The sequence below is a fragment of the Crinia signifera genome, chromosome 2 (assembly GCF_055691185.1).
Source record: "Crinia signifera chromosome 2, ASM5569118v1, whole genome shotgun sequence".
Lineage (NCBI taxonomy): Eukaryota > Metazoa > Chordata > Amphibia > Anura > Myobatrachidae > Crinia > Crinia signifera.
The window spans coordinates 383855485-383878133 of NC_139218.1; the positions used below are offsets into that span (position 1 = coordinate 383855485).

General features: G+C 47.4%; 1 protein-coding gene across 1 annotated transcript in view; it reads right to left on the reverse strand.

Moving 5' to 3' along the window:
- GAB2 (GRB2 associated binding protein 2) overlaps window positions 1–22649 on the reverse strand; it is a 110978-nt gene that overhangs the window by 20398 nt on the left and 67931 nt on the right. The window contains exon 2 of the mRNA XM_083170217.1: window positions 6042–6342. Coding sequence (XP_083026343.1) covers window positions 6042–6342 — 301 coding nt within the window. The remainder of the gene's footprint in view (window positions 1–6041; window positions 6343–22649) is intronic.

A 22649-nucleotide genomic window follows, 5' to 3' on the forward strand; every position in this document is an offset into this window, starting at 1 on the left:
CCCCCCCCCCCCCCCCCCGATTTTTTTCCCTAATAGACACAAAGAGATAAATGTAGTACAGCTTCTAAAAAAAAATAAAAGAGGTGCTGTTGCTCATCGCAACCAATCTGAAAATAATAGACAGATTCTGACTGGTTGCTAGGGGCAACATCACATCTTTTCATTTTTAGAAGCTTTATTACATTAACCCCAATTTAACGCTGAGGGAACACTGGGGTTCGCTCAGCTTTTCATGGGCATGGCCAGAAAAACGGCGGGCACACCCGTAGAAACACTGGGTTACTTTTCTTATAGAACAGACCAAAAATCATTGGATGGTGAGTAACCACTGATTAATTTCTCCTGCGGGCGCATGCGGGCGGATGGGTAAGCGGACACATCCGCTTGCAGCATGGCGTGGGGATTCAGGCGGCGGAGGGTTGTTCGGCGGGGGCGCGTTCACCTGCGGGTGTTAATGACAACCCCCCTGTAGTCTGTAGATCCAGCTCATTTTGACTATATCGTCAACGACTGCATGTACGGAGCAGGGACCCGATGACTCACTGACCGATATTGTTAATGATATATGCTATATCGTTCCCCTGGGATTTCCAGGAAAATCATTGACGATATCGCGCAGGAAGCCAATTGCACAGTGGCCCTTATTCAGATCTGATCGCAGAACAAATTTGTTCTCAAATTGGGCAATCTCAATTGCAGTGTAAAAATAATGCAGCCAGTATTTACCCTGCACAGAAACAAAATAACTCACACAAATCTAACTCTCTCTATACATGTTACATCTGCCCCACCTGGAGGGCACATGGTTTTGCCCATTTTGAGAACAAATTTGTTCTGCGATCAGATCTGAATAAGGGCCAGTGTGTATGTAAGGCTGAGTAAATAAGCTCGTTAACGATATCGCCAAAGCTCCGAGGCAAACGATATAGGGGGAGATTCTCTAAATAAGAAATGCGGTAAAAACCCCGTTATCGGGTTTTTACCGCATTTTGGGATGCTCTAAGCATCCCCCGCCGGGTTAACGCGGCGGGGGGCATCGCCAGAAAAATCTGGCGATGCCCCATAGAAGCCAATGGGCTTCTACCGCATCCCTCCGCCGCCCCGCACGGACCCCCGCCACCCCACATCGCCCCCTCCCCCCTCACCTGTGTCCGGGCAGCACAGCGCAGTGCTGCCCGGACCTGTGACCTCCTCCCTGCACTGATCCTCTTCCGGGTGCAGGGAGGAGGAGAGCCCGGCGCAGCAGCAGCAGCGCCGGGTGTGTGAGGGAGGGGGGAGCCGCCGGGACCTGCTGGGACCCGGCGACTCTCACCGCAAAGGACAGCTCTTAACGCAAGAGCTGTCCTTTGCCTTAATTATCACATATGTTACAACATATGCGATAATTATAATTGCGAAGACAGGCGAAGGGGGGCATAGATTCTTAGAGAATCTCCCCCATTGTGAGTACAAACTGAATCATATCTCCGGCGACATTGTTCAGTGACGTCCCCCGGACCCCGCTGACTGCATGTTCATAGGCCAGGGGTCGCTAACAATTTTCAGGAGAGCGTATCATTAACGATATAGTGCGCACACACTAGACGATATGCAAGACAATATTGTAATTGTGCATATTGTTTAAAAATATCTTATAGTGTGTACAAACCTTAACTCCGCCCCTGATGTAACCCGCGAGGCCTTGCCCACACCTCTGACTGCCACCCTGCCTGGTGAGGGATAACCATCGATGGTGACCACTGATGATTACCATCCCTACTTCAGTCTGCTAAATGCAGGCGATTTATGATCTATTTATTACCAGTTATTTATATAGCACACACATATTCTGCAGCGCTGTACAGAGAATATTTGAACATTCACATCAATCCCTGCCCAGTTGAGCTTAAACATTATGGGCCTTATTGTGGTTCACGGCAAATTCCTTCTCAAATGGACAAAACCATGTGCACTGCAGGTGGGGCAGATGTAACATGGGCAGAGAGATTTAGATTTGGGTGAGTTATTTTGTGTCTGTGCAGGGTAAATACTGACTGCTTTATTTCTACACTGCCCTATAGATCTCACTTTGAAGTAAAACCCCATCCAAATCTAACTCTCTCTGCACATGTTACATCTGCCCCCCTGCAGTGCACATGGTTTTGTCCATTTGAGAAGGAATTTGCCAGAAGGAGTGAACCATAATAAGGCCCTATATTCCGTACCACATGTACACGCGCACACATTCATTCTAGGGTTAGTTTTTGGGGGCAGCCAATTAACCTACCAGTATATTATTGGAATGTGGGAGCAAACCGGAGTACCCAGAGGAATCCCACTCAAGCACGGGGAGAATATACAAACTCCACACAGTTAGGGCCAGGATGGGAATCGATCCCGTGACCTCAGTGCTGTGAGGCCATTACAGCTGATAAAATGATTGTTATCCTGCCGATGTTGGATATAAATAGTGTAGTAATAGAACCAGGGAGACCATCAGCAGCCCGCGTGCAATCAGGTAACGCTCTTGTACATACCAGTTACAGCCTGCACATTATGACTGTAAGCCAGCGACACAGGCCGGCTACAAGTAATTCCTCACGTTATGTGTCCCACGCATGGCTGGTCACGGGCAGGTTTAATGTGACAACACGTAGAGGCCCCAGCACATGCCTGGGAAATATGACCATGTCACGTGTGACTGTGATCCGAGAAACAGAGGCCGCCTTGTCCTCTCCGAGACATCACTAACTCATTAGGAGAGAAAGGCTGGGAACGGAACCAGGGGTTTAGGGATAATCTCTGATTACTTCTTCCCCAATCTCTTCTTTCTGAGTTGCCTTATAATAGTTATAAAGCATTATATATATATATACCGGACGCCATGAGGTAAATTTACTTACTCCGTGGCATCTTAGAAAATGATAGACATAGTCTGATTGGTTGCTATGGGCAACAGCACCTGTTTTCATTTTTAGAAGCTTTAGTAAATTGAACTCATGGTGTCCGGTATATATATAATGCTTTATAACTATTATAAGGCAATATAAGGCGCAATGTTACAAAAATATCCCCTCCGTGGCAGAATGACTGTAGGTAACGGCAGAGATGGGATATTAGCTCCTGAGTCCAATGTTGTCAACGACAGTCGCTCCTATGCAGCCTGGCCTAATCGCTGCTGCGCGAAATCGCAAAGTGGACGATAAGGGCAGCAACGTGCGTACGTGACGCCAGCTAGCTAAGGAATCCTGTTACTTATTTCATCTGCTAGCCGTCCGCAAGTTGATTGACAGGATGCCGGCATTTGGGGGTGGGAACAGGACCCACACGCCGGGTTTTTCGCCTCCTATGGGCTGCATACCACATCTGCCCCCGCGGCTCCCCCCTCACCTATGTCCAGGCAGCCTACTGCTGTGCTGCCTGGACCAGTGACCTCCTCCTCCTCCCTAGCCCAATACTTCCCCTTCCTGGTGCAGGGAGGAGGAGGCGGAGCCCCGCAGCAGCAGGTGGCAGCAGTCGGGTAGGAGGGGGGAGAGCCGCTGGAGACCCACTTACCCACCCACCCACCCCCCCCCCCCCCGCTGGCTGCTTCACAAAGGTCATCTCTTATCACAAGAGCTGCCCTTTGCGATACCAATCGCCATATGTTAGAGCATATGTGATTATTATCGATGTGGTAGCCGGAGCAGGGGGGCGGTAAGGGGCTGCAGATGTTCGTGCATCCCGCCCACAGAGTGTCAGAGAAAACGCAGGCCTAAGAGTTTTAGGGGAGGGTGTGTGACATCAGCTCCAGACCCGATATTATTCTAGTACCCTGCACCTTTCAAATCCCACGCAGTTTCTGCCTGGGGTGTCTGGTGCTTCTAGCACAGTCTGGTCTGTATGACGGCACCAACATTCAGACCACACTGTGCTAGAAACACCACAGCAGGAAGGAGGAACTGCACGGGTTTTAGAATGTGCAGGGTGCCGGATTGAACACTACTGCACTATAATGTCACAGACCATGGTCAGGAGCAGAGGGTACAACCCCCCCCCCAAAAAACTTCTGCCTGGTAGCGATGGACCTTATTTAAGTCGACAAGCATTGGGTCGACAACCGAAGGTCAACAGGGCTTAGCTCGACACCTGAAATAGGTCGACATGGCTAAGGTCGACAAGGTTAAAACGTCAACACAAGCATTAGGTCAACAATGGGAAGGTCAGCAGTCCAAAAGGTCAACATTTTTTCAAAACATTTTGAGCCGGCATTTGCCGACAGGCGGTATTTCATGCCCTACCATCCACTACGTTGTGGTGGGAGAATGAAATAGTGTGGTAAGGGCAGCGAGGCTCCGTGCCCGAAGCATGGCGAGCGCAGCCTTTACTCGCTCCCATCGGTCGGATGGCTCATACATGCGCGGCCGTTCGATAATGCGAGCGAGTCTGAATCGGACCCCATGTTCTCTGTACGCAGATGTAGGTAGAGACAAGCCCCAAAAAACTGTTGCGACATGTCTGGATTTTTGCCACCCAAATACAGTCCATTCCTGTCAATCAATAATCGCTATGAGCAGGATACGCTTGGTATGTGACGCAACACACACGCAGCCGGCTGATCATCGCTGCGTGCATAAATATCGTCAAATTGCACAAACGAGTCAGGCCCGGTGTCCTCAACCTAGATTGTAAAATGAAATGTAATACACGGCTGTTGTGCTGCATTTTACAGCTAAACGCATGATAATATCAATAACCGTAAGTACAGTTTTTTTTGTTTTTTTTCACTCCCCTAGGTGCACAAATAGTGTATAATCCGACACATACAGTACGGTGACAAGACGGGGTGAAATGATGATTATACGGTATGAAACATTCAGCAGAGATGTCAGCGTTCTGTCCTTGCAGCTAACAGGAACCACTGACCTGTATTTTAATTGCAGCAAGCTGTGAAAAGTGAACTCCTCTCGGAGTGATAGAATGAGCCCAATATTGCATGTTATTAAGTACAAGTGACAGCCGCTAGCACTCGGAACCTATCATCGCAACACTTCATTGTGGCGTAGCAGACAGGATGGAGGCACTTGGTGCTTACCTCGCAGCACCTCACTTATCTTAAAATAAACAGCACAGGGCTGGAAATCAGGCGCAAAGATCCCCTCTTTGGAACAGACAGACTCTGATCTCTATTGAGGAACAAAGGGCCTGATTCAGAGCCAATGTTTTATATAGAGGAGGAAAAAATGTTTGGCTCTGTCGTAATCTATCTCGGGATTATTTACTATCGTTACCAGGTTTAGTTTATCCTTTGGCACTAATTTAATGGTTGTTTTACCTCCTAATTTACTGAATGGCTGTGAACAGTGTACAATGTTCTGTACTGAGCCACCATTATTTTAAATGATTACATTTAAATATTTTTAGGGAAAAAAAAACTCATTGTGGGCTTAAACACTATTCGGTATATCCTACGCACAAGATAATATGAAGCAATAAGATGAATTAGAGTCCAGTATGATAATTTTGGTAGAAGCAAAATAATTCTGTTTGTGTCGGATCTGAAGAGATCAGTTTGCCCCCCCATGCAGGGGTCCTATGGAAAGGGGGATTAGAGGGAGATGAATCCTGTTTAAGGCAGGTAAGAAACTGAGGTAAGGCAGGTGATAGAGGAAAAATGTTCATTTGAAATCATACCCTCCAACTGTACCTTTTTGCCAGGTACAGTACCGTTTTTATTTTTTTATGGCCTGTACCTTTTTTTGGGTCTCCAACTGCCCATTGTAAGTATTGTAAAGGGGGCATGACCACGCCCATTTACCCATAGCCATGCCCTCTTTCCGAATTTGTACCAGTTTTTGCCCTTCAGATGTTGGAGGGTATGTACTGTTAACTTGTCCTTGGATGAGCAAGAAAAACATAATCGCACTTGTTCTGCTAAGATGTCCTGACAGCCTTAGACATTAACCTGTATGTAGCAATATGGAGACGATTACCGAAAATACAACCTAGGAATTAATTGAGGAGACCTCACGTCAGGGGTCACACTAAAGGCAAGGGTCATACGTTTGTAACTGACAACACACCTGAGCCCTCTTCTGATTGGTTAAAGCCACAGATCTGACATATGCTCCGGACCCACTTGTTCATTTCTTCTTCCGTTTCAGCCACCAGGTAGAAGGTCCGGTCGCTGGTCTTTATGTCGAAGACATAGCTGTCTTGCAGTTCCTTCTTGTTGAAGGTCAGCCCGGAGTCCACCTGCTCACAGCAGCTGAGGTTGATCACCCGGATGGGCTTCTTGGAGTGGTCATTCTTGTAATATTCCAAAACGTCGGGATCCCCACTCATGCGCCCACTTCTCAGGATAAACCAGCGTTTCTTCCATGCCTGAGGAAAGAGAGAGACATCGATCAGTGATACTCGGCACTTTGGTGGGGACTGTGACCCCATTGCAGGATGAGTACAGTGATCTGGACTGGTAATGTAAATTTTTATACAAACGAAGATCCCACAAGGTAGCAGCATCTGCAGGGCCCAACAGCTGAGGGAGACCATAGGGCAGGGGTGGCCAAACTTGTCCTCCGAGAGCTACCAACCGTACACGCTTCCCAGACCACCAGAAGGCAGTGCCCCGCTTGTTAATGTGAGTGTTAAGGGCCCCACTAGGAACCTTTTGGACAAACAGAAAATATTTGCCATTTAGCCCTCGAGGTACAGTACTAGTTATATTGCTGAATGAAGTTTGTCAATTGCAATGAAGCAGTGACATTACTGTACTTCATGCAATGAGCGATGAGAGAACTTCCTAGGGGCTGGGCAGACTCATGACTTAGTGACTTTTATCTGTAAACCCTGGTGCAGCCTTGCTCCTTCCCCCTCGTGGCAGCTCAGTTACATGACCGTCTGAGAAGGAGGGTTACTGTACATCACTGGTTTATGCCAATTTGGCTGAGTGGAGTTGGCTCTTCATTGAGCCTTTATACCATGGGTCCTCAAACTGCGGCCCTCCAGATGTTGTGAAACTACAATTCCCAGCATGCCTTGCCACAGTTTTAACACTCCCTTATAGGAAAACTGTGGCAAGGCATGCTGGGATTTGTAGTTTCACCACATCTGGAGGGCCGCAGTTTGAAGACCCATGCTTTATACTGACGGTCTGCACTTACATAAGCACAGACCATTCTCTATTGTTAGTCACCTGCCCTGATCTTTTATTGACCCCTCACCAGTCTCTATTGCTAGTTGCCTGCCCTGACCTCTTATAGACCCCTGACCATTCTCTATTGCTAGTCACCTGCCCTGACCTCTGATTGAACCCTGACCATTATCTATTGCTAGGTACCTGCCCTGACCTCTAAATTGAACCCTGACCATTCTCTATTGTTAGTCACCCACCCTGACCTCTGATTGCACCCTGCTCAGGGTTATTGAACCGTGACCATTCTCTATTGTTAGTCACCTGCTCTGACCTCTGATTGACCCTTGACCATTCTCTATTGCTAGTCACCTGCCTTGACCTCTGATTGAACCCTGACCATTCTCTATTGCTAGTCACCTGCCTTGACCTCTGATTGAACCCTGACCATTCTCTATTGCTAGTCACCTGCCCTGACCTCTAAATTGAACCCTGACCATTCTCTATTGCTAGTTACCTGCCCTGACCTCTAATAGACCCCTGACCATTCTCTATTGCTAGTTGCCTGCCCTGACCTCTTATAAATCCCTGACCATTCTCTATTGCTAGTCACCTGCCCTGACCTCTGATGGACCCCTGACCATTCTCTATTGCTAGTTACCTGCTCTGGCCTCTGATTGAACCCTGACCATTCTCTATTGCTAGTCACCTGCCCTGACCTCTGATTGAACTCTGACCATTCTCTATTGCTAGTTACCTGCTCTGGCCTCTGATTGAACCCTGACCATTCTCTATTGCTAGTCACCTGCCTTGACCTCTGATTGAACCCTGACCATTCTCTATTGCTAGTCACCTGCCTTGACCTCTGAGTGACCCCTCACCATTCTCTATTGCTAGTTACCTGCTCTGGCCTCTGATTGAACCCTGACCATTCTCTATTGCTAGTCACCTGCCCTGACCTCTAAATTGAACCCTGACCATTCTCTATTGCTAGTTACCTGCCCTGACCTCTGATAGACCCCTGACCTCTGATAGACCCCTGACCATTCTCTATTGCTAGTTGCCTGCCCTGACCTCTTATAGACCCCTGACCATTCTCTATTGCTAGTCACCTGCCCTGACCTCTGATGGACCCCTGACCATTCTCTATTGCTAGTTACCTGCTCTGGCCTCTGATTGAACCCTGACCATTCTCTATTGCTAGTCACCTGCCCTGACCTCTGATTGAACTCTGACCATTCTCTATTGCTAGTTACCTGCTCTGGCCTCTGAATGAACCCTGACCATTCTCTATTGCTAGTTACCTGCTCTGACCTCTGATTGAACCCTGACCATTCTCTATTGTTAGTCTTCCACCCTTACCTCTGATTGCACCCTGACTATTCTCTATTGCTAGTCACCTGCCCTGACCTCTGATTGAACTCTGGCCATTCTCTATTGCTAGTTACCTGCCCTGACCTCTGATTGAACCCTGGCCATTCTATATTGCTAGTTACCTGCCCTGACCTCTGATTGAACCCTGACCATTCTTTATTCGCCTAGTTCCTGACCAGCGACTGTGGCTCATTGTCGAGTACTGCCTGGGGCGAAATTCTGGAATCCTCTCCAGGTTGTAGACTGTGCATAACATCTGCCTAACCTCTGGTTTAAGAGCTACAGAGATATCCTCACTATTGTTTTATATTTTTAATTGTATATATCGGTAGTGGATTCATTATTAAACATTCGGTTTGACCTATACTGCGTGGTCTCAAAGAAACCGTTATAGGAGTACCAAGCTGCTTTTATCAGTGAGTTAGGGTACACACTATACACTCAGTGTTGGTGTTTTGAAAGATACCTTTATGGAAAAGATTGACACTTGTACACTGTGTACAATACCGTTAAAGATACCTTAATAGGTTTCATTACATCAATATTGATGTGAGTTAAGTACGCAAGTCTTTTCCTGTATTTATCTGGTGGAAGAAGTACCTGCATAGTCCCCATACATCTGCACTGGTGTAGAAAGAAGTTTATGGTTTATGAGGACGTATTACACTATATGCTGTTTTTATGTTGTTGTTTTTTTAATATGGGCAAATACATATGAAAAATTCATCAACATTACCATATACCTGCCACCAAATGTGGCCGCATCAGAGCGGAGTAGTAAAGCGAGAGGATTCTTGCTAGTAGTTGCATAGGCATACAGGGGCAGATAATATCCACACAAGCAGTACTGGTGGTGCGGATTGCTATTCTATAAGGTAGCGCAGTGGCTGTGAGCAATTATTTCTGCACACAACAAACAGCGCACATCATGTGCCATTTGCGCTGCGGGCATGCATTTCTGCAGAATGGCTCTGAATGTGCTCTACAGAGAAGCACCGATATCTACATTACTGCAATCAATTCCAAACAACGAAAAATAATATCTTGCAAACCAATAAAGCCTCATACGCACCAGGCATATACATTGGCTGTTGTTCGCTCTATAGTGAGCGACGGCGGGAGGGCGGCTGGGGCAGCGACGGCCATGCTGACGCTCATTGTTAACGAGGGGGCGTTAATGATGCGCAGGAGAGTGCATCGTTAACGACTTTCAGTGTACACACTGAAAGATATCTGTCACTTTATCGCAGGGTTGCCTACTTGAGTGAGGAGGGCGGGAAAGGGGCAGGACGGGGGAGGCCGGTGAATTATCCGGAGTGGGGGCGTGATCAGCATGATTGCTTCCTCGCGGCCACGCCCCCCACCGTACAATGACAGTATTTCAGGCATTGCACAGAAGGGGACAGGGCTACAAAGACGCAATTCGGGAGGGTAGGCAACCCTGCTTTATCGCCTGGTGTGTATGGGCCTTCAATGTATAAAATGTATAAAAACTGAAGCAAGAAAAATAAAATCAGAGTCACAATTGAAATGACATGAATGAAAATCAAGCTCATGTCTTCAGTAATTAGGATCTCTTTGTAAACAATCCGCCATTGACAGCAACGGTTTCCAGCCTGACAAGATGGGGAAAAGGGTGTCATTAACCAACTTGTTCTCCTGGCGTCCAGTCATGAGAAACACAATAACCGCTATAGAGCGTTCCGGTAAGACACAGGGATTTCAGCATTTTAAATCTGAATAAAGGGCCCCATACATCAGCAAATAATTGTGACAATTTTCAGATATCGAGATGATTGCCACAATTAATTTTAGATGTGTGGGCTCCCCCTTTTGGCAATCCCAATCAAAATCGCCAATCGATTGCTTAATCAGGTTTTTAAACATATTTAATAATCTGGTATTATCTGCAGATCTTTTTTTATATGTGTGGACATTCCCAATTTGTCTTCTTCATCTATTTACATTATGAACAGAAATCGATTGGGCAATTTCCAGATATGAAGATGCAATCTTTAGATGGAAAAATCTGCCGATCACTGAAATAAATCTGTAATGTGTGGGCAAAGTCAGATAGATTGTAAAATCCATTTATCTGGCCAAAAAATCCCTGGATCTGGAAATCCATAAATTGTGATTGCTGATGTATGGGGCCCATAACTCTTATCTACACACGGGGCAACTGTGCTAAGCGATCTGTCAGGGTCAGTTTTTCTGGGGATAACACTGGCCGTGGCCATAGGTGCCGATTTATGTTTTTGCTGGTGGGTGCTCAAGCCAAAAATATAGAGGAGTGGCTTTGATGGGGAAGGGGTGTGGCCACAAAATAATACCAATTTATATTACGGAGCACAGTCTCCAATATTTAAATTACAGCAACAGAGTTCCACATACATAAATGCCCCCACAGTGCAGGTACATAAATGCCCCCACAGTGCAGGTACATAATTGCCCCCACAGTGCAGGTACATAAATGCCCCTGTGCAGGTACATAATTGCCCCCACAGTGCCCCCACTCCGGATAATTCACCGGCCTCCCCCGTCCTCCCCCTTTCCCGCCCTCCTCACTGGACTTGCTGCCCTCTCGCGGAGAAATCTTTAAATATATCAAGGGTTTTAACATAGTACAGGAGGGAAATTTTCTTCAAAGGAAAAGAAGTAATAGAAACTGGAGGGAGGTAGGTTCAGGGGAAATGTTAGAAAGAATTACTTCACAGAAAGGGTAGTGGATAAGTGGAATAGCCTCCCATCAGAAGTGGTAGAGGCTAAGACAGTAGAACAATTTAAACATGCTTGGGATAGGCATATGAATATCCTTACAAAGAAATAAGGATTAAAAAGGGTTGAGATTACCTGAAGGGTAAAAAAGGGGCAGACTAGATGGGCCAAATGGTTCTTATCTGCCGTCACATTCTATGTTTCTATGATTGCCCCCACAGTGCAGGTACTCCGTGGACAGAATACACTCTTCCCGGCATACTGTTTCCCAGGTGGCGGGTCCGGTAATGTGGGTGCTGCAGCCGCAAATTAGCAAGTTAAGAAGGCGGCCCAGCAGCGGGACTCGGGCCCATGGGTACTCATCAATTTCCGTGGGTGCTCGGGCCCTTGTATTAATCAGTTATTGCTGAAGGCATTTACAGTCAGCTGCTGCAGAACAGCACGGGTTACATCTGCAGATGATCTTGGAGCTGTGATACTTTGTTAAATGGGTTTCCTCATGCAAAGGCATGGGATTGCAGGCAATTCTTACCCCTGCAGGGTTATCGCCTTAGATAACTCAGTGAAAATGTAACATACCAACCCGAGAGCACGCACTTCCTGCGTATCCTGTGCTGCTGGGAGCATTCTTATCATCTGACGGACAACAGGTTGTTACAGCCCAGGAGCTGAATGAAGAAGGGGAACAAAATGTTGCTTTTACCCTCATAAAACCTATCTTAGAAATAAGAAGCCCATTGTCATAAATTGTAATAAATTGCTATTATTATTTGTGAAAAAGAGGTCTTATTATGACAGCATACATCAATGAAGCATCTTTTAGTAAGCACTCAACACTCACTCTGACATCACCATGCACTCACACACTAACCTGCTACACAGGCTGTGCAATGTTGCTCGCTCACTGACATCACCATGCACTCACACACTAACCTGCTACACAGGCTGTGTAACGACGCTCACTCACTGACATCACCATGCACTCACACACACTAACCTGCTACACAGACTGTGCAATGGCGATCACTCACTGACATCACCATGCACTCACACACTAACCTGCTACACAGACTGTGCAATGGCGATCACTCACTGACATCACCATGCACTCACACACACTAACCTGCTACACAGACTGTGCAATGTAGCTCGCTCACTGACATCACCATGCACTCACACACTAACCTGCTACACAGGCTGTGCAACGACGCTCACTCACTGACATCACCATGCACTCACACACTAACCTGCTACACAGACTGTGCAATGGCGATCACTCACTGACATCACCATGCACTCACACACTAACCTGCTACACAGACTGTGCAATGTTGCTCACTCACTGACATCACCATGCACTCACACACTAACCTGCTACACAGGCTGTGCAATGTTGCTCGCTCACTGACATCACCATGCACTCACACACTAACCTGCTACACAATCTGTGCAACGACGCTCACTCACTGACATCACCATGCACTCACACACACTAACCTGCTACACAGACTGTGCAATGTCGCTCGCTCACTGACATCACCATGCACTCACACACTAACCTGCTACACAGGCTGTGCAATGTTGCTCGCTCACTGACATCACCATGCACTCACACACTAACCTGCTACACAGGCTGTGCAATGTTGCTCGCTCACTGACATCACCATGCACTCACACACTAACCTGCTACACAGGCTGTGCAATGTTGCTCGCTCACTGACATCACCATGCACTCACACACTAACCTGCTACACAATCTGTGCAATGTTGCTCGCTCACTGACATCACCATGCACTCACACACTAACCTGCTACACAATCTGTGCAACGACGCTCACTCACTGACATCACCATGCACTCACACACACTAACCTGCTACACAGACTGTGCAATGTCGCTCGCTCACTGACATCACCATGCACTCACACACTAACCTGCTACACAGGCTGTGCAATGTTGCTCGCTCACTGACATCACCATGCACTCACACACTAACCTGCTACACAGGCTGTGCAATGTTGCTCGCTCACTGACATCACCATGCACTCACACACTAACCTGCTACACAGGCTGTGCAATGTTGCTCGCTCACTGACATCACCATGCACTCACACACTAACCTGCTACACAATCTGTGCAACGACGCTCACTCACTGACATCACCATGCACTCACACACACTAACCTGCTACACAGACTGTGCAATGGCGATCACTCACTGACATCACCATGCACTCACACACTAACCTGCTACACAGACTGTGCAATGGCGATCACTCACTGACATCACCATGCACTCACACACACTCACCTGCTACACAGACTGTGCAATGTCGCTCGCTCACTGACATCACCATGCACTCACACACTAACCTGCTACACAGGCTGTGCAACGACGCTCACTCACTGACATCACCATGCACTCACACACTAACCTGCTACACAGACTGTGCAATGGCGATCACTCACTGACATCACCATGCACTCACACACTAACCTGCTACACAGACTGTGCAATGTCGCTCGCTCACTGACATCACCATGCACTCACACATTAACCTGCTACACAGGCTGTGCAACGACGCTCACTCACTGACATCACCATGCACTCACACACTAACCTGCTACACAGACTGTGCAATGTCGATCACTCACTGACATCACCATGCACTCACACACTAACCTGCTACACAGACTGTGCAATGTTGCTCGCTCACTGACATCACCATGCACTCACACACTAACCTGCTACACAGGCTGTGCAATGTTGCTCGCTCACTGACATCACCATGCACTCACACACTAACCTGCTACACAATCTGTGCAACGACGCTCACTCACTGACATCACCATGCACTCACACACACTAACCTGCTACACAGACTGTGCAATGTCGCTCGCTCACTGACATCACCATGCACTCACACACTAACCTGCTACACAGGCTGTGCAATGTTGCTCGCTCACTGACATCACCATGCACTCACACACTAACCTGCTACACAGGCTGTGCAATGTTGCTCGCTCACTGACATCACCATGCACTCACACACTAACCTACTACACAGACTGTGCAATGTCGCTCGCTCACTGACATCACCATGCACTCACACACTAACCTGCTACACAGGCTGAGCAATGTTGCTCGCTCACTGACATCACCATGCACTCACACACTAACTGCTACACACACTGTGCAATGTCGCTCGCTCACTGACATCACCATGCACTCACACACTAACTGCTACACAGGCCAACTTGCCCCACTCTTACCTCCAAGATTTTGCCTGTGTTGCTCCTTACCACTGGAACTCTCTCCCTCTCCATATCAGGCTCACTACTCCTTTACGAAGCGTGAAGACACATTTCTCCACCAACTCTCCTCCTAACCCACTGCTCTATCCTGCCTACTCACCATCACTCACTTATCCTATGTACAAGGTCCATTCTGTTACAGTGCTGACAGTCTGATTGATCTGGCCGCTCCTGGCCATTCCCTATCTCCTTGCCGGTCACTGAGCAATCTGCACCAGGCCATGGTCTGTCACACAAAATCAATTCTCTGCCATAACTATAATGCCAGGGGCTGCAGGCTGCCTGTGATTAATGGGGGCCTTCACCCATTTATTATACGTGATCTGAGAGATGTCATCAGAATAACTGTACTCGGATCTCGCAACCGGACGCTGGTTATAGAACCCTCTTACTGCCCCATAGGTGCAGCACATTACAGCTCTCTAGCCACCCATGGCCAGATGATTGGGCACCTGGGATGTAGTCAGTGCCTCCCAAATGCCAGGGATCTTGGCCGTGGGACCCCTGACCCTATGAAAGTCGAGGAAGAACATAACATAATTTAAAGAAATGGAATAAAAAAAGGATCAAATATACTTTAATAAACCATACAACAAAAAATCCAATAAAATCTCTATCAATAAACACCGGGTGGGGTAAATGTACGAAGGTCCTGATGGGTTGCCCTTAGCAACCAATCAGATTCTGTATAACAGAATCTGATTGGTTGATATGGGCAACATCATGTCTTTTCATTTTTAGAAGCTTTAGTAAATGTGTGTCCCCATGTGTGTCCCCGCTGCCCCCAGGCGGTGCCGCATACCACGGGGCACTGTAAATACGCTAGAAGCTTAGAACAGAGGAGAAACACATCAAGCTCTAATAACTGTTATGTGCAGCTTTACTTACACAGCCCAGGTAAATGAAATGTGGACGTTATCAGGTAAATGTAATAGGAGATTGGCAGGAACAGAAATGGCCGCTGCGGAGATGACGTTTGTGGAGGGAATCTAGAACATTCTCTTATTGGCAGAATTATCTGCAGCAGGAAACATTTTATTTTCTAAAGTGCCGATAAATGAGCAAATATCCCACATTGTGCATCATAACACAATGGCGAACACAGCAGAGAAGAAAACCCTTGGGCACGTCACAGAGCTGTCACTATCGCATCGCTGGGATCATACTGCCGGGAAAACATTGGTCCCTGCAGCAACTGCTGCTGCTGCCTGTATATAACAGAACACACACATATCACTTTTCATTTCTTTTATACATTTCCAGCATGCAAATATTGTTTTGGGCCTGATTCAAGGACTTTGGGCTGCCACATATTGGAGGGGAGAGTCAGACCTGCCACATAAGGGGGGAGGGGGACTCTGGGCTGGCATATATAAGGGGGTTCTATGGGTGCCTCATGGGGAAGGGGGGACTCTGGGCTGCTACACCCCGGGCACCCTGTGCTGGCACATAAGGGAGGGAGTACTATGGGCTGCTACATTTTGGGCACTCTGAGCTAACACATACGGGGTGGCATTCTCGGCTGGCATATTTGAGGGGAAACAATGAACTGGCCCATAAGGGTTGATTCTGGGTGGGCATACAGTATAAGATTCTATTAGCAAAGAACCCTTATTTACTAGTATGATGTTCCAAGATGCCCCGTCTACAGAAAATGCACGGAAAGAACATCGGTTTTGTGCATCACAGAGGAATCCCCAAACATCGGTTCTGCACATCACAGAGGTATCCCCAAACATCAGTTCTGTTCATCACAGAGGTATCCCCAAACATTGGTTCTGTGCATCACAGAGGTATCCCCAAACATTGGTTCTGTACATCACAGAGGTATCCCCAAACATCGGTTCTGTACATCACAGAGGTATCCCCAAACATCGGTTCTGCATAGTATAGAGGTATCCCGAGACATTGGTTCTGTGCATCACAGAGGTATCCCCAAACATTGGTTCTGTACATCACAGAGGTATCCCCAAACATCGGTTCTGCTCAGTATAGAGGTATCCCCAAACATCGGTTCTGCACATCACAGAGGTATCCCCAAACATCGATTCTGCACATCACAGAGGTATCCCCAAAAATCGGTTCTGCATAGTGTAGACGTATCCCCAGATATCGGTTCTGTACAGTTTAGAGGTATCCCCAAACATCGGTTCTGCTCAGTATAGAGGTATCCCCAAACATCGGTTCTGTACAGTATAGAGGCATCTCCAAACATCGGTTCTGTACAGCAGGCATTCCCAACTACGGTCCTCAAGGCACACCAACAGTGCAGATTTTAGTGATATCCAGGCTTCAGCACAGGTGGTTTAATCAGAATACCTCAGATACTAATTAAGTCACCTGTGCTCAAGCCTGGATATCTACAAAACATGCACTGTTGGTGTGCCTTGAGGACCGTGGTTGGGAATGCCTGCTGTACAGTATAGAGGTATCCCTAAACGTTGGTTCTGCATAGTATAGAGGTATCCCCAAACATCGGTTCTGCATAGTATAGAGGTATTCCCAAACATCGGTTCTGCACAGTATAGAGGTATTCCCAAACATCGGTGCTGCACAGTATAGAGGTATCCCCAAACATCGGTTCTGCACATCACAGAGGTATCCCCAAACATCGGTTCTGTACAGTATAGAGGTATCCCCAAACATCGGTTCTGCATAGTATAGAGGTATCCCCAAACATCAGTTCTGTACAGTATAGAGGTATCCCCAAACATCGGTTCTGCATAGTATAGAGGTATCCCCAGACACTGGTTCTGTACAGTACAGAGGTATCACCAAACATCGGTTCTGACAAGTAAGGTTGTTCTACCTTCTCATTATAGCCAAATAACTAGATGATCCTCCAGCGTCTGTGAGGTGCGCAATATCCCGTAGCTGAGTAGCCATCATTGGGGTAAATTTACTTTAAGTTATAAAAGTGAAAAGGGGGGGGATGTTGCCCATAGCAACCAATCAGATTCTGCATGTGCAGGGCCACTGATCGAACACCTTTGGCGACTATCAAAGTGGCCAAGGCGTTTGCTCGGTTAGGAGAGGAAAGGGCCGACTTTGCCGGCAGAAGGTGGAGAAAACGGAAAACGCCCTGCGGTTTATGGGCTTCTAGGATAGAGATTGTGTGGTGTCCTGGCAGGGTCAGCTGGCGGCTGTATGACCTTGCAACCGGCTGCTGGCTGACAGGTGAGCGGGCATGGTACTAAAGTGCTGCATTATAAATCTATCCGAAATAAAAAGGGCGGGGGGACGGGGGACATGTGCCTTGATGCCCCCCCCCCCCTCCCTAATCCACATATATGTACACAGAGATGTCAATATGCACAGGTGGATCAACCTGAATAGTTCCAGCGCAGGGTGTGTGCTGGAGGTGTTGGGTACTGAGATAGACAAGACATACATAGAATGAGGTGACAGCAGGAACAGGCAGGGGACAATGGAGGAGATGCCCCCTTTACGGCTGGAGCCCGGCGGCAACTGACGCCATTGTCTCCGGCAGTTCCGCCACTGAATTTATCCTTATTTACTTCAGAATCGTGAAAAGTTCTGTCCTTCCATCACCCCCCCTAAGGATAAAATGGGGGAAGATGATATAATGAATTCCTAGATGAACTGCAGAATGCTGCTGGTATGTTCTCCGGGGTTTTTATTCTAAAGATTGAGCATTGGGTTATTAATACGAATAAAGCAACAGAGCAGGGGCTCATGGGTATAGTGAGCGGGAATGGTTATCTGTTTATCTTTGTGACAGAAGTCCCCTGAAAGTCTCATTACCCTGGATGTAATAAATCAGACTGTAATAGGGAGACACGGGGTATAGGCACCTCCTCAATTACAGAGAGGAAACGAAGTACTGGTGCTACAGTTACACATGAAAAACATTCCTAGACGTTCCATCACCCAGAATAAAAAGCACCCGGTCATTTATTTTCTGAGGTAATTTTGTCCGCAAAGAAAAGAGTCCACAGTATTTACTGAGAATCGCCCTAATACTGAAAATGACCGCGTCTAGCGTATTCCACTGCATTTACGCACAACTACGGTGAAACGATCCCATCAGGAGAAAACTGCGCTGGCTGCAGCAGCGATAGCACTGATACGGGGCCTTATTCTAGTTCACTCTTTCTGACAAAATCCTTCTTAGATGGACAAAACCATGTGCACTGCAGGGGGGGCAGATGTAAAATGTGCAGAGAGAATTAGATTTGGGTGAGTCATTTAGTTTCTGTGCAGGGTAAATACTGGCTGCTTTATTTTTACACTGCACTATAGATCTCACTTTGAAGTAAAACCCCACCCACATCTAATTCTCTCTGCACAAGTAACATCTGCCCCACCTGCAGTGCACATGGTTTTGTCCATCTAAGAAGGATTTTGTCAGAAAGAGTGAACTAGAATAAGGCCAATGGTCACGCAGCAGGGGGCGCTACGCCTCCTGCTGCATTACTGATCCGAGCTGCCTCCTATCTATGCTTGCACAAACTGGGTCCAAGGCCCCTACAGTGCGACCATTTATCCCTATGGGGTGTGCAGACAGGAGAAGAGAAAGGCGGTAATATCTGCGATACCCCTGCATTCTTTATTATAGATAAGGATAAACTGTATTTTAGGCTTCTTCAAGCTTAACGCTGAGTGTTTTTCATCTGGTTTACTTAACAGAGCACTCCGGGCAGCTTTGTTAGCAAAAAAACAAACAAAAAAAAACGCACGGACATGGGCATCTAAAACGCAGGGTAAAAATAAAAATAAAGCTTTCTAACGGAAATACAGGATACACGGGCACATCTGCATATTTGCGCATGTGTAAACCCGCACCACGGGGACCGGGGGGTTAATGCAGGCCTGAGCGATCAGGTTTGAATCGCCCCTCAAAGTCACTTGATCCGCTGAATCAGGCCCTTTGTACAGCACGCTAGGAAATCCTTTGATTTTGCACCTGACAGTTATGGACAGCCAAAAACGTGATTAGTTTTAGCTCGTTTAGACCTGATTACAGAGCCAGACAGAAGCCATTACAATGTTCTACAGACTGCTGGATTCTGCAGCAGATTACAGGATATCCTTCCTGAGCTATAGGGTATATTGTACTAATGGACAGACAATTTCCTGACGGGCCCAACAGGCTGCTGGGTATAGGACCGTGTATCTGCCTGCTGGAATTTGGGCCAACCATGCTAAGGACAGTGGCGGAACTTGTGGGTGGCTGGCCCAGGTGCAAAAATACAATTTGGGCCCCCCTCCTCCACCCCAACGCAAGTTCTCAATGGGCCTGATTCCCCAACGTATTCGCTCCAGGTACCGATTGTGCATCTCTGTGCATGCGCGTATTTGCGCAGGTGCGGGGCCGCTGTACGAACACCTTCAGTGACTACAGGCGGGATGTATTACTATACATTGCCGCTCTTCGCCATGCCCCCACCGCGATGCCAGCGCATATGCACTAAAATATGCGGCTGGCATCGCGGTGCGATGACGGAGGCCCCCCGCAATACCTGTACTGTGGTGTGCGGGGGGTCTCCGTCACCTCCCAGTTGCCTGCTTCTCCCCTGCAGCCGGGACAGCTCAGCGTGGCTGTCCCGCAGCCAGGGCCCCCCACCCCCGCCACCCCCACCCCTCCTTTGAGGTGTTACGTTGTGGACTGAATATTTTGAAGAATAGGACATTCACATAAGGAAACATCATTTCCTAATTTAAGATCCCAATAGGAAGCGCGGGTTCTCCCCCATTTTATGTATTTTCTATTGTGATTGTAGTAGGTGATACTACAGGGTTAACCTGCTGCATCCGAGTGGAAGCGCAAATTTTCAAACCTTTGCCTTCGTTATGATATACTGTATAACTGGTGTGCGGGATGGTATAACTGGTGTGTGGGATGGTATAACTGGTGTGTGGGATGGTATAACTGGTATGCGGGTATAACTGGTACGTGGGATGGTATAACTGGTGTGCGGGATGGGATAACTGGTATGTGGGATGATATAACTGGTATGCGGGATGGTATAACTGGTATGCAGGATGGTATAACTGGTATGTGGGATGGTATAACTGGTATGTGGGATGGTATAACTGGTGTGCGGGATGGTATAACTGGTATGTGGGATGGTATAACTGGTGTGCGGGATGGTATAGCTGGTATGCGGGATGGCATAACTGGTATGAGGGATGGTATAACTGGTATGTGGGATGGTATAACTGGTACGCGGAATGGTATAGCTGGTACGCGGGATGGTATAACTGGTATGAGGGATGGTATAACTGGTATGTGGGATGGTATAACTGGTATGTGGGATGGTATAACTGGTATGAGGGATGGTATAACTGGTACGCGGGATGATATAACTGGTACGCGGGATGGTATAACTGGTACGCGGGATGGTATAACTGGTACGCGGGATGGTATAACTGGTATGTGGGATGGTATAGCTGGTATGTGGGATGGTATAACTGGTGTGCGGGATGGTATAACTGGTACGCGGGATGGTATAACTGGTACGCGGGATGGTATAACTGGTACGCGGGATGGTATAACTGGTATGTGGGATGGTATAGCTGGTATGTGGGATGGTATAACTGGTGTGCGGGATGGTATAACTGGTACGCGGGATGGTATAACTGGTACGCGGGATGATATAACTGGTACGCGGGATGGTATAACAGGTACGCGGGATGATATAACTGGACTGTGGGACTATTGCAGTTCTGGACGTAGTCTCTCTGGATTGTGTGCAGTGCTAATGTTCTATGTTGCCATGAGTGTAACACAGCGACCGCAGAGCCGGGAATACTGATATCACAGAAATTCACATCATGAATGAGACAAACATTCACAAGAGGAAATTGGGGGGAGGGGGGGGGGGGTTATCCTTATCCCCATTCAAAAACATGAACAGAATAAAATTTGAAGTTAACGGAAACAAACAATGAAAAAAAAAGAAAGAAAAGGAAATGGAAACACCCTCCAGTGACATTTACCCCAGGAAGGAAGATCCCGGCTAAATATAGAGGGCTCTGTGCAGACTCGTGGCCTCACATAGCATGCAGCACAGTGTGTGTGTGTGTGTGTGTGTGTGTGCGCGTGCACAGGAAACTCACACAGCAATGAGGCGTACACACCAGAACGAGCCAATTTCGATACAATCTTGACGAATGTTTTGGGCCATTTCGCTGCCCTATTGATGCGATCCCGATCCGATGCGCGGCCCCGCGGATCATTAGGTCTTCTCTGAGATCCTACCTGCTGCAGGTAGGACCCCCCCCCCAGGTAGAATCCACCACTGTTCTCTGCCTAAGTGAAGCCAGATGCAGTCTGTGAGACTGCTCCGGCTTCAATGTGACTGGCAGTGACTTCCTATTGGAAGTCCGACCTGCCAGTCACTCAAGGCAGCCCCATTGGGAGGTTTTCCCTCTATCTGGGATGTCCTGCTGTGCGCAACAGCCCCCAAACTTGTTCTGCAGTATGTATGAAGTTACTGCACATGCACTGGCCCTGTGCAGGGGACCGGCAGCATCGGGGAACACTGCAGCGGCACCGGAGGGGGGTCCACATCTTGGCACCCCCCCTCCTCTGCAAAGGGTAAGAGCCGCCACTAAAGAGGACCAATCAATCTCAGGTTCCACGCAGCGATACGCAAGGTATTCATATACCATCAAGACTGGTACATTGAACTGTTGCAACTTACATCTGCAAAATGGAACAATCACGCTAACAAAAAACATATACATTATTTTTTTTTTAATTTACATTTTTTGTCATTTTAGAGAATTCTCTATTTTTATTAATTTACTAGATATGTATGGTTATATTGTCTAATAAATGTATATGAATTTTATATATATATTAGTTTCCATTATTCAGTCTAACCCGAGTGCTGTGCATCTCTTATTTTATGGATTTTTGGATTGTGGAAGGAAGTAGGAGTACCCAGAGGAAACACACTCAAGCATGGGGACATACAAACTTTACACAGATCGCCAAAAATCGCTATTAGGTGTAAATTGAGGTTGCATTCAAGACCACATTGAGAATGCAGGCGTGTCAGGAATGCTTGCGGGCTGTAGCGGCTATGTGACGCCACACTCAACTGCTTCATCCCAAACCATTGCGGAGGCTAAGCTGCTCAGGCAATGCATGGGGGTACCGCTAACATGCGAGTGCTTCTCTGT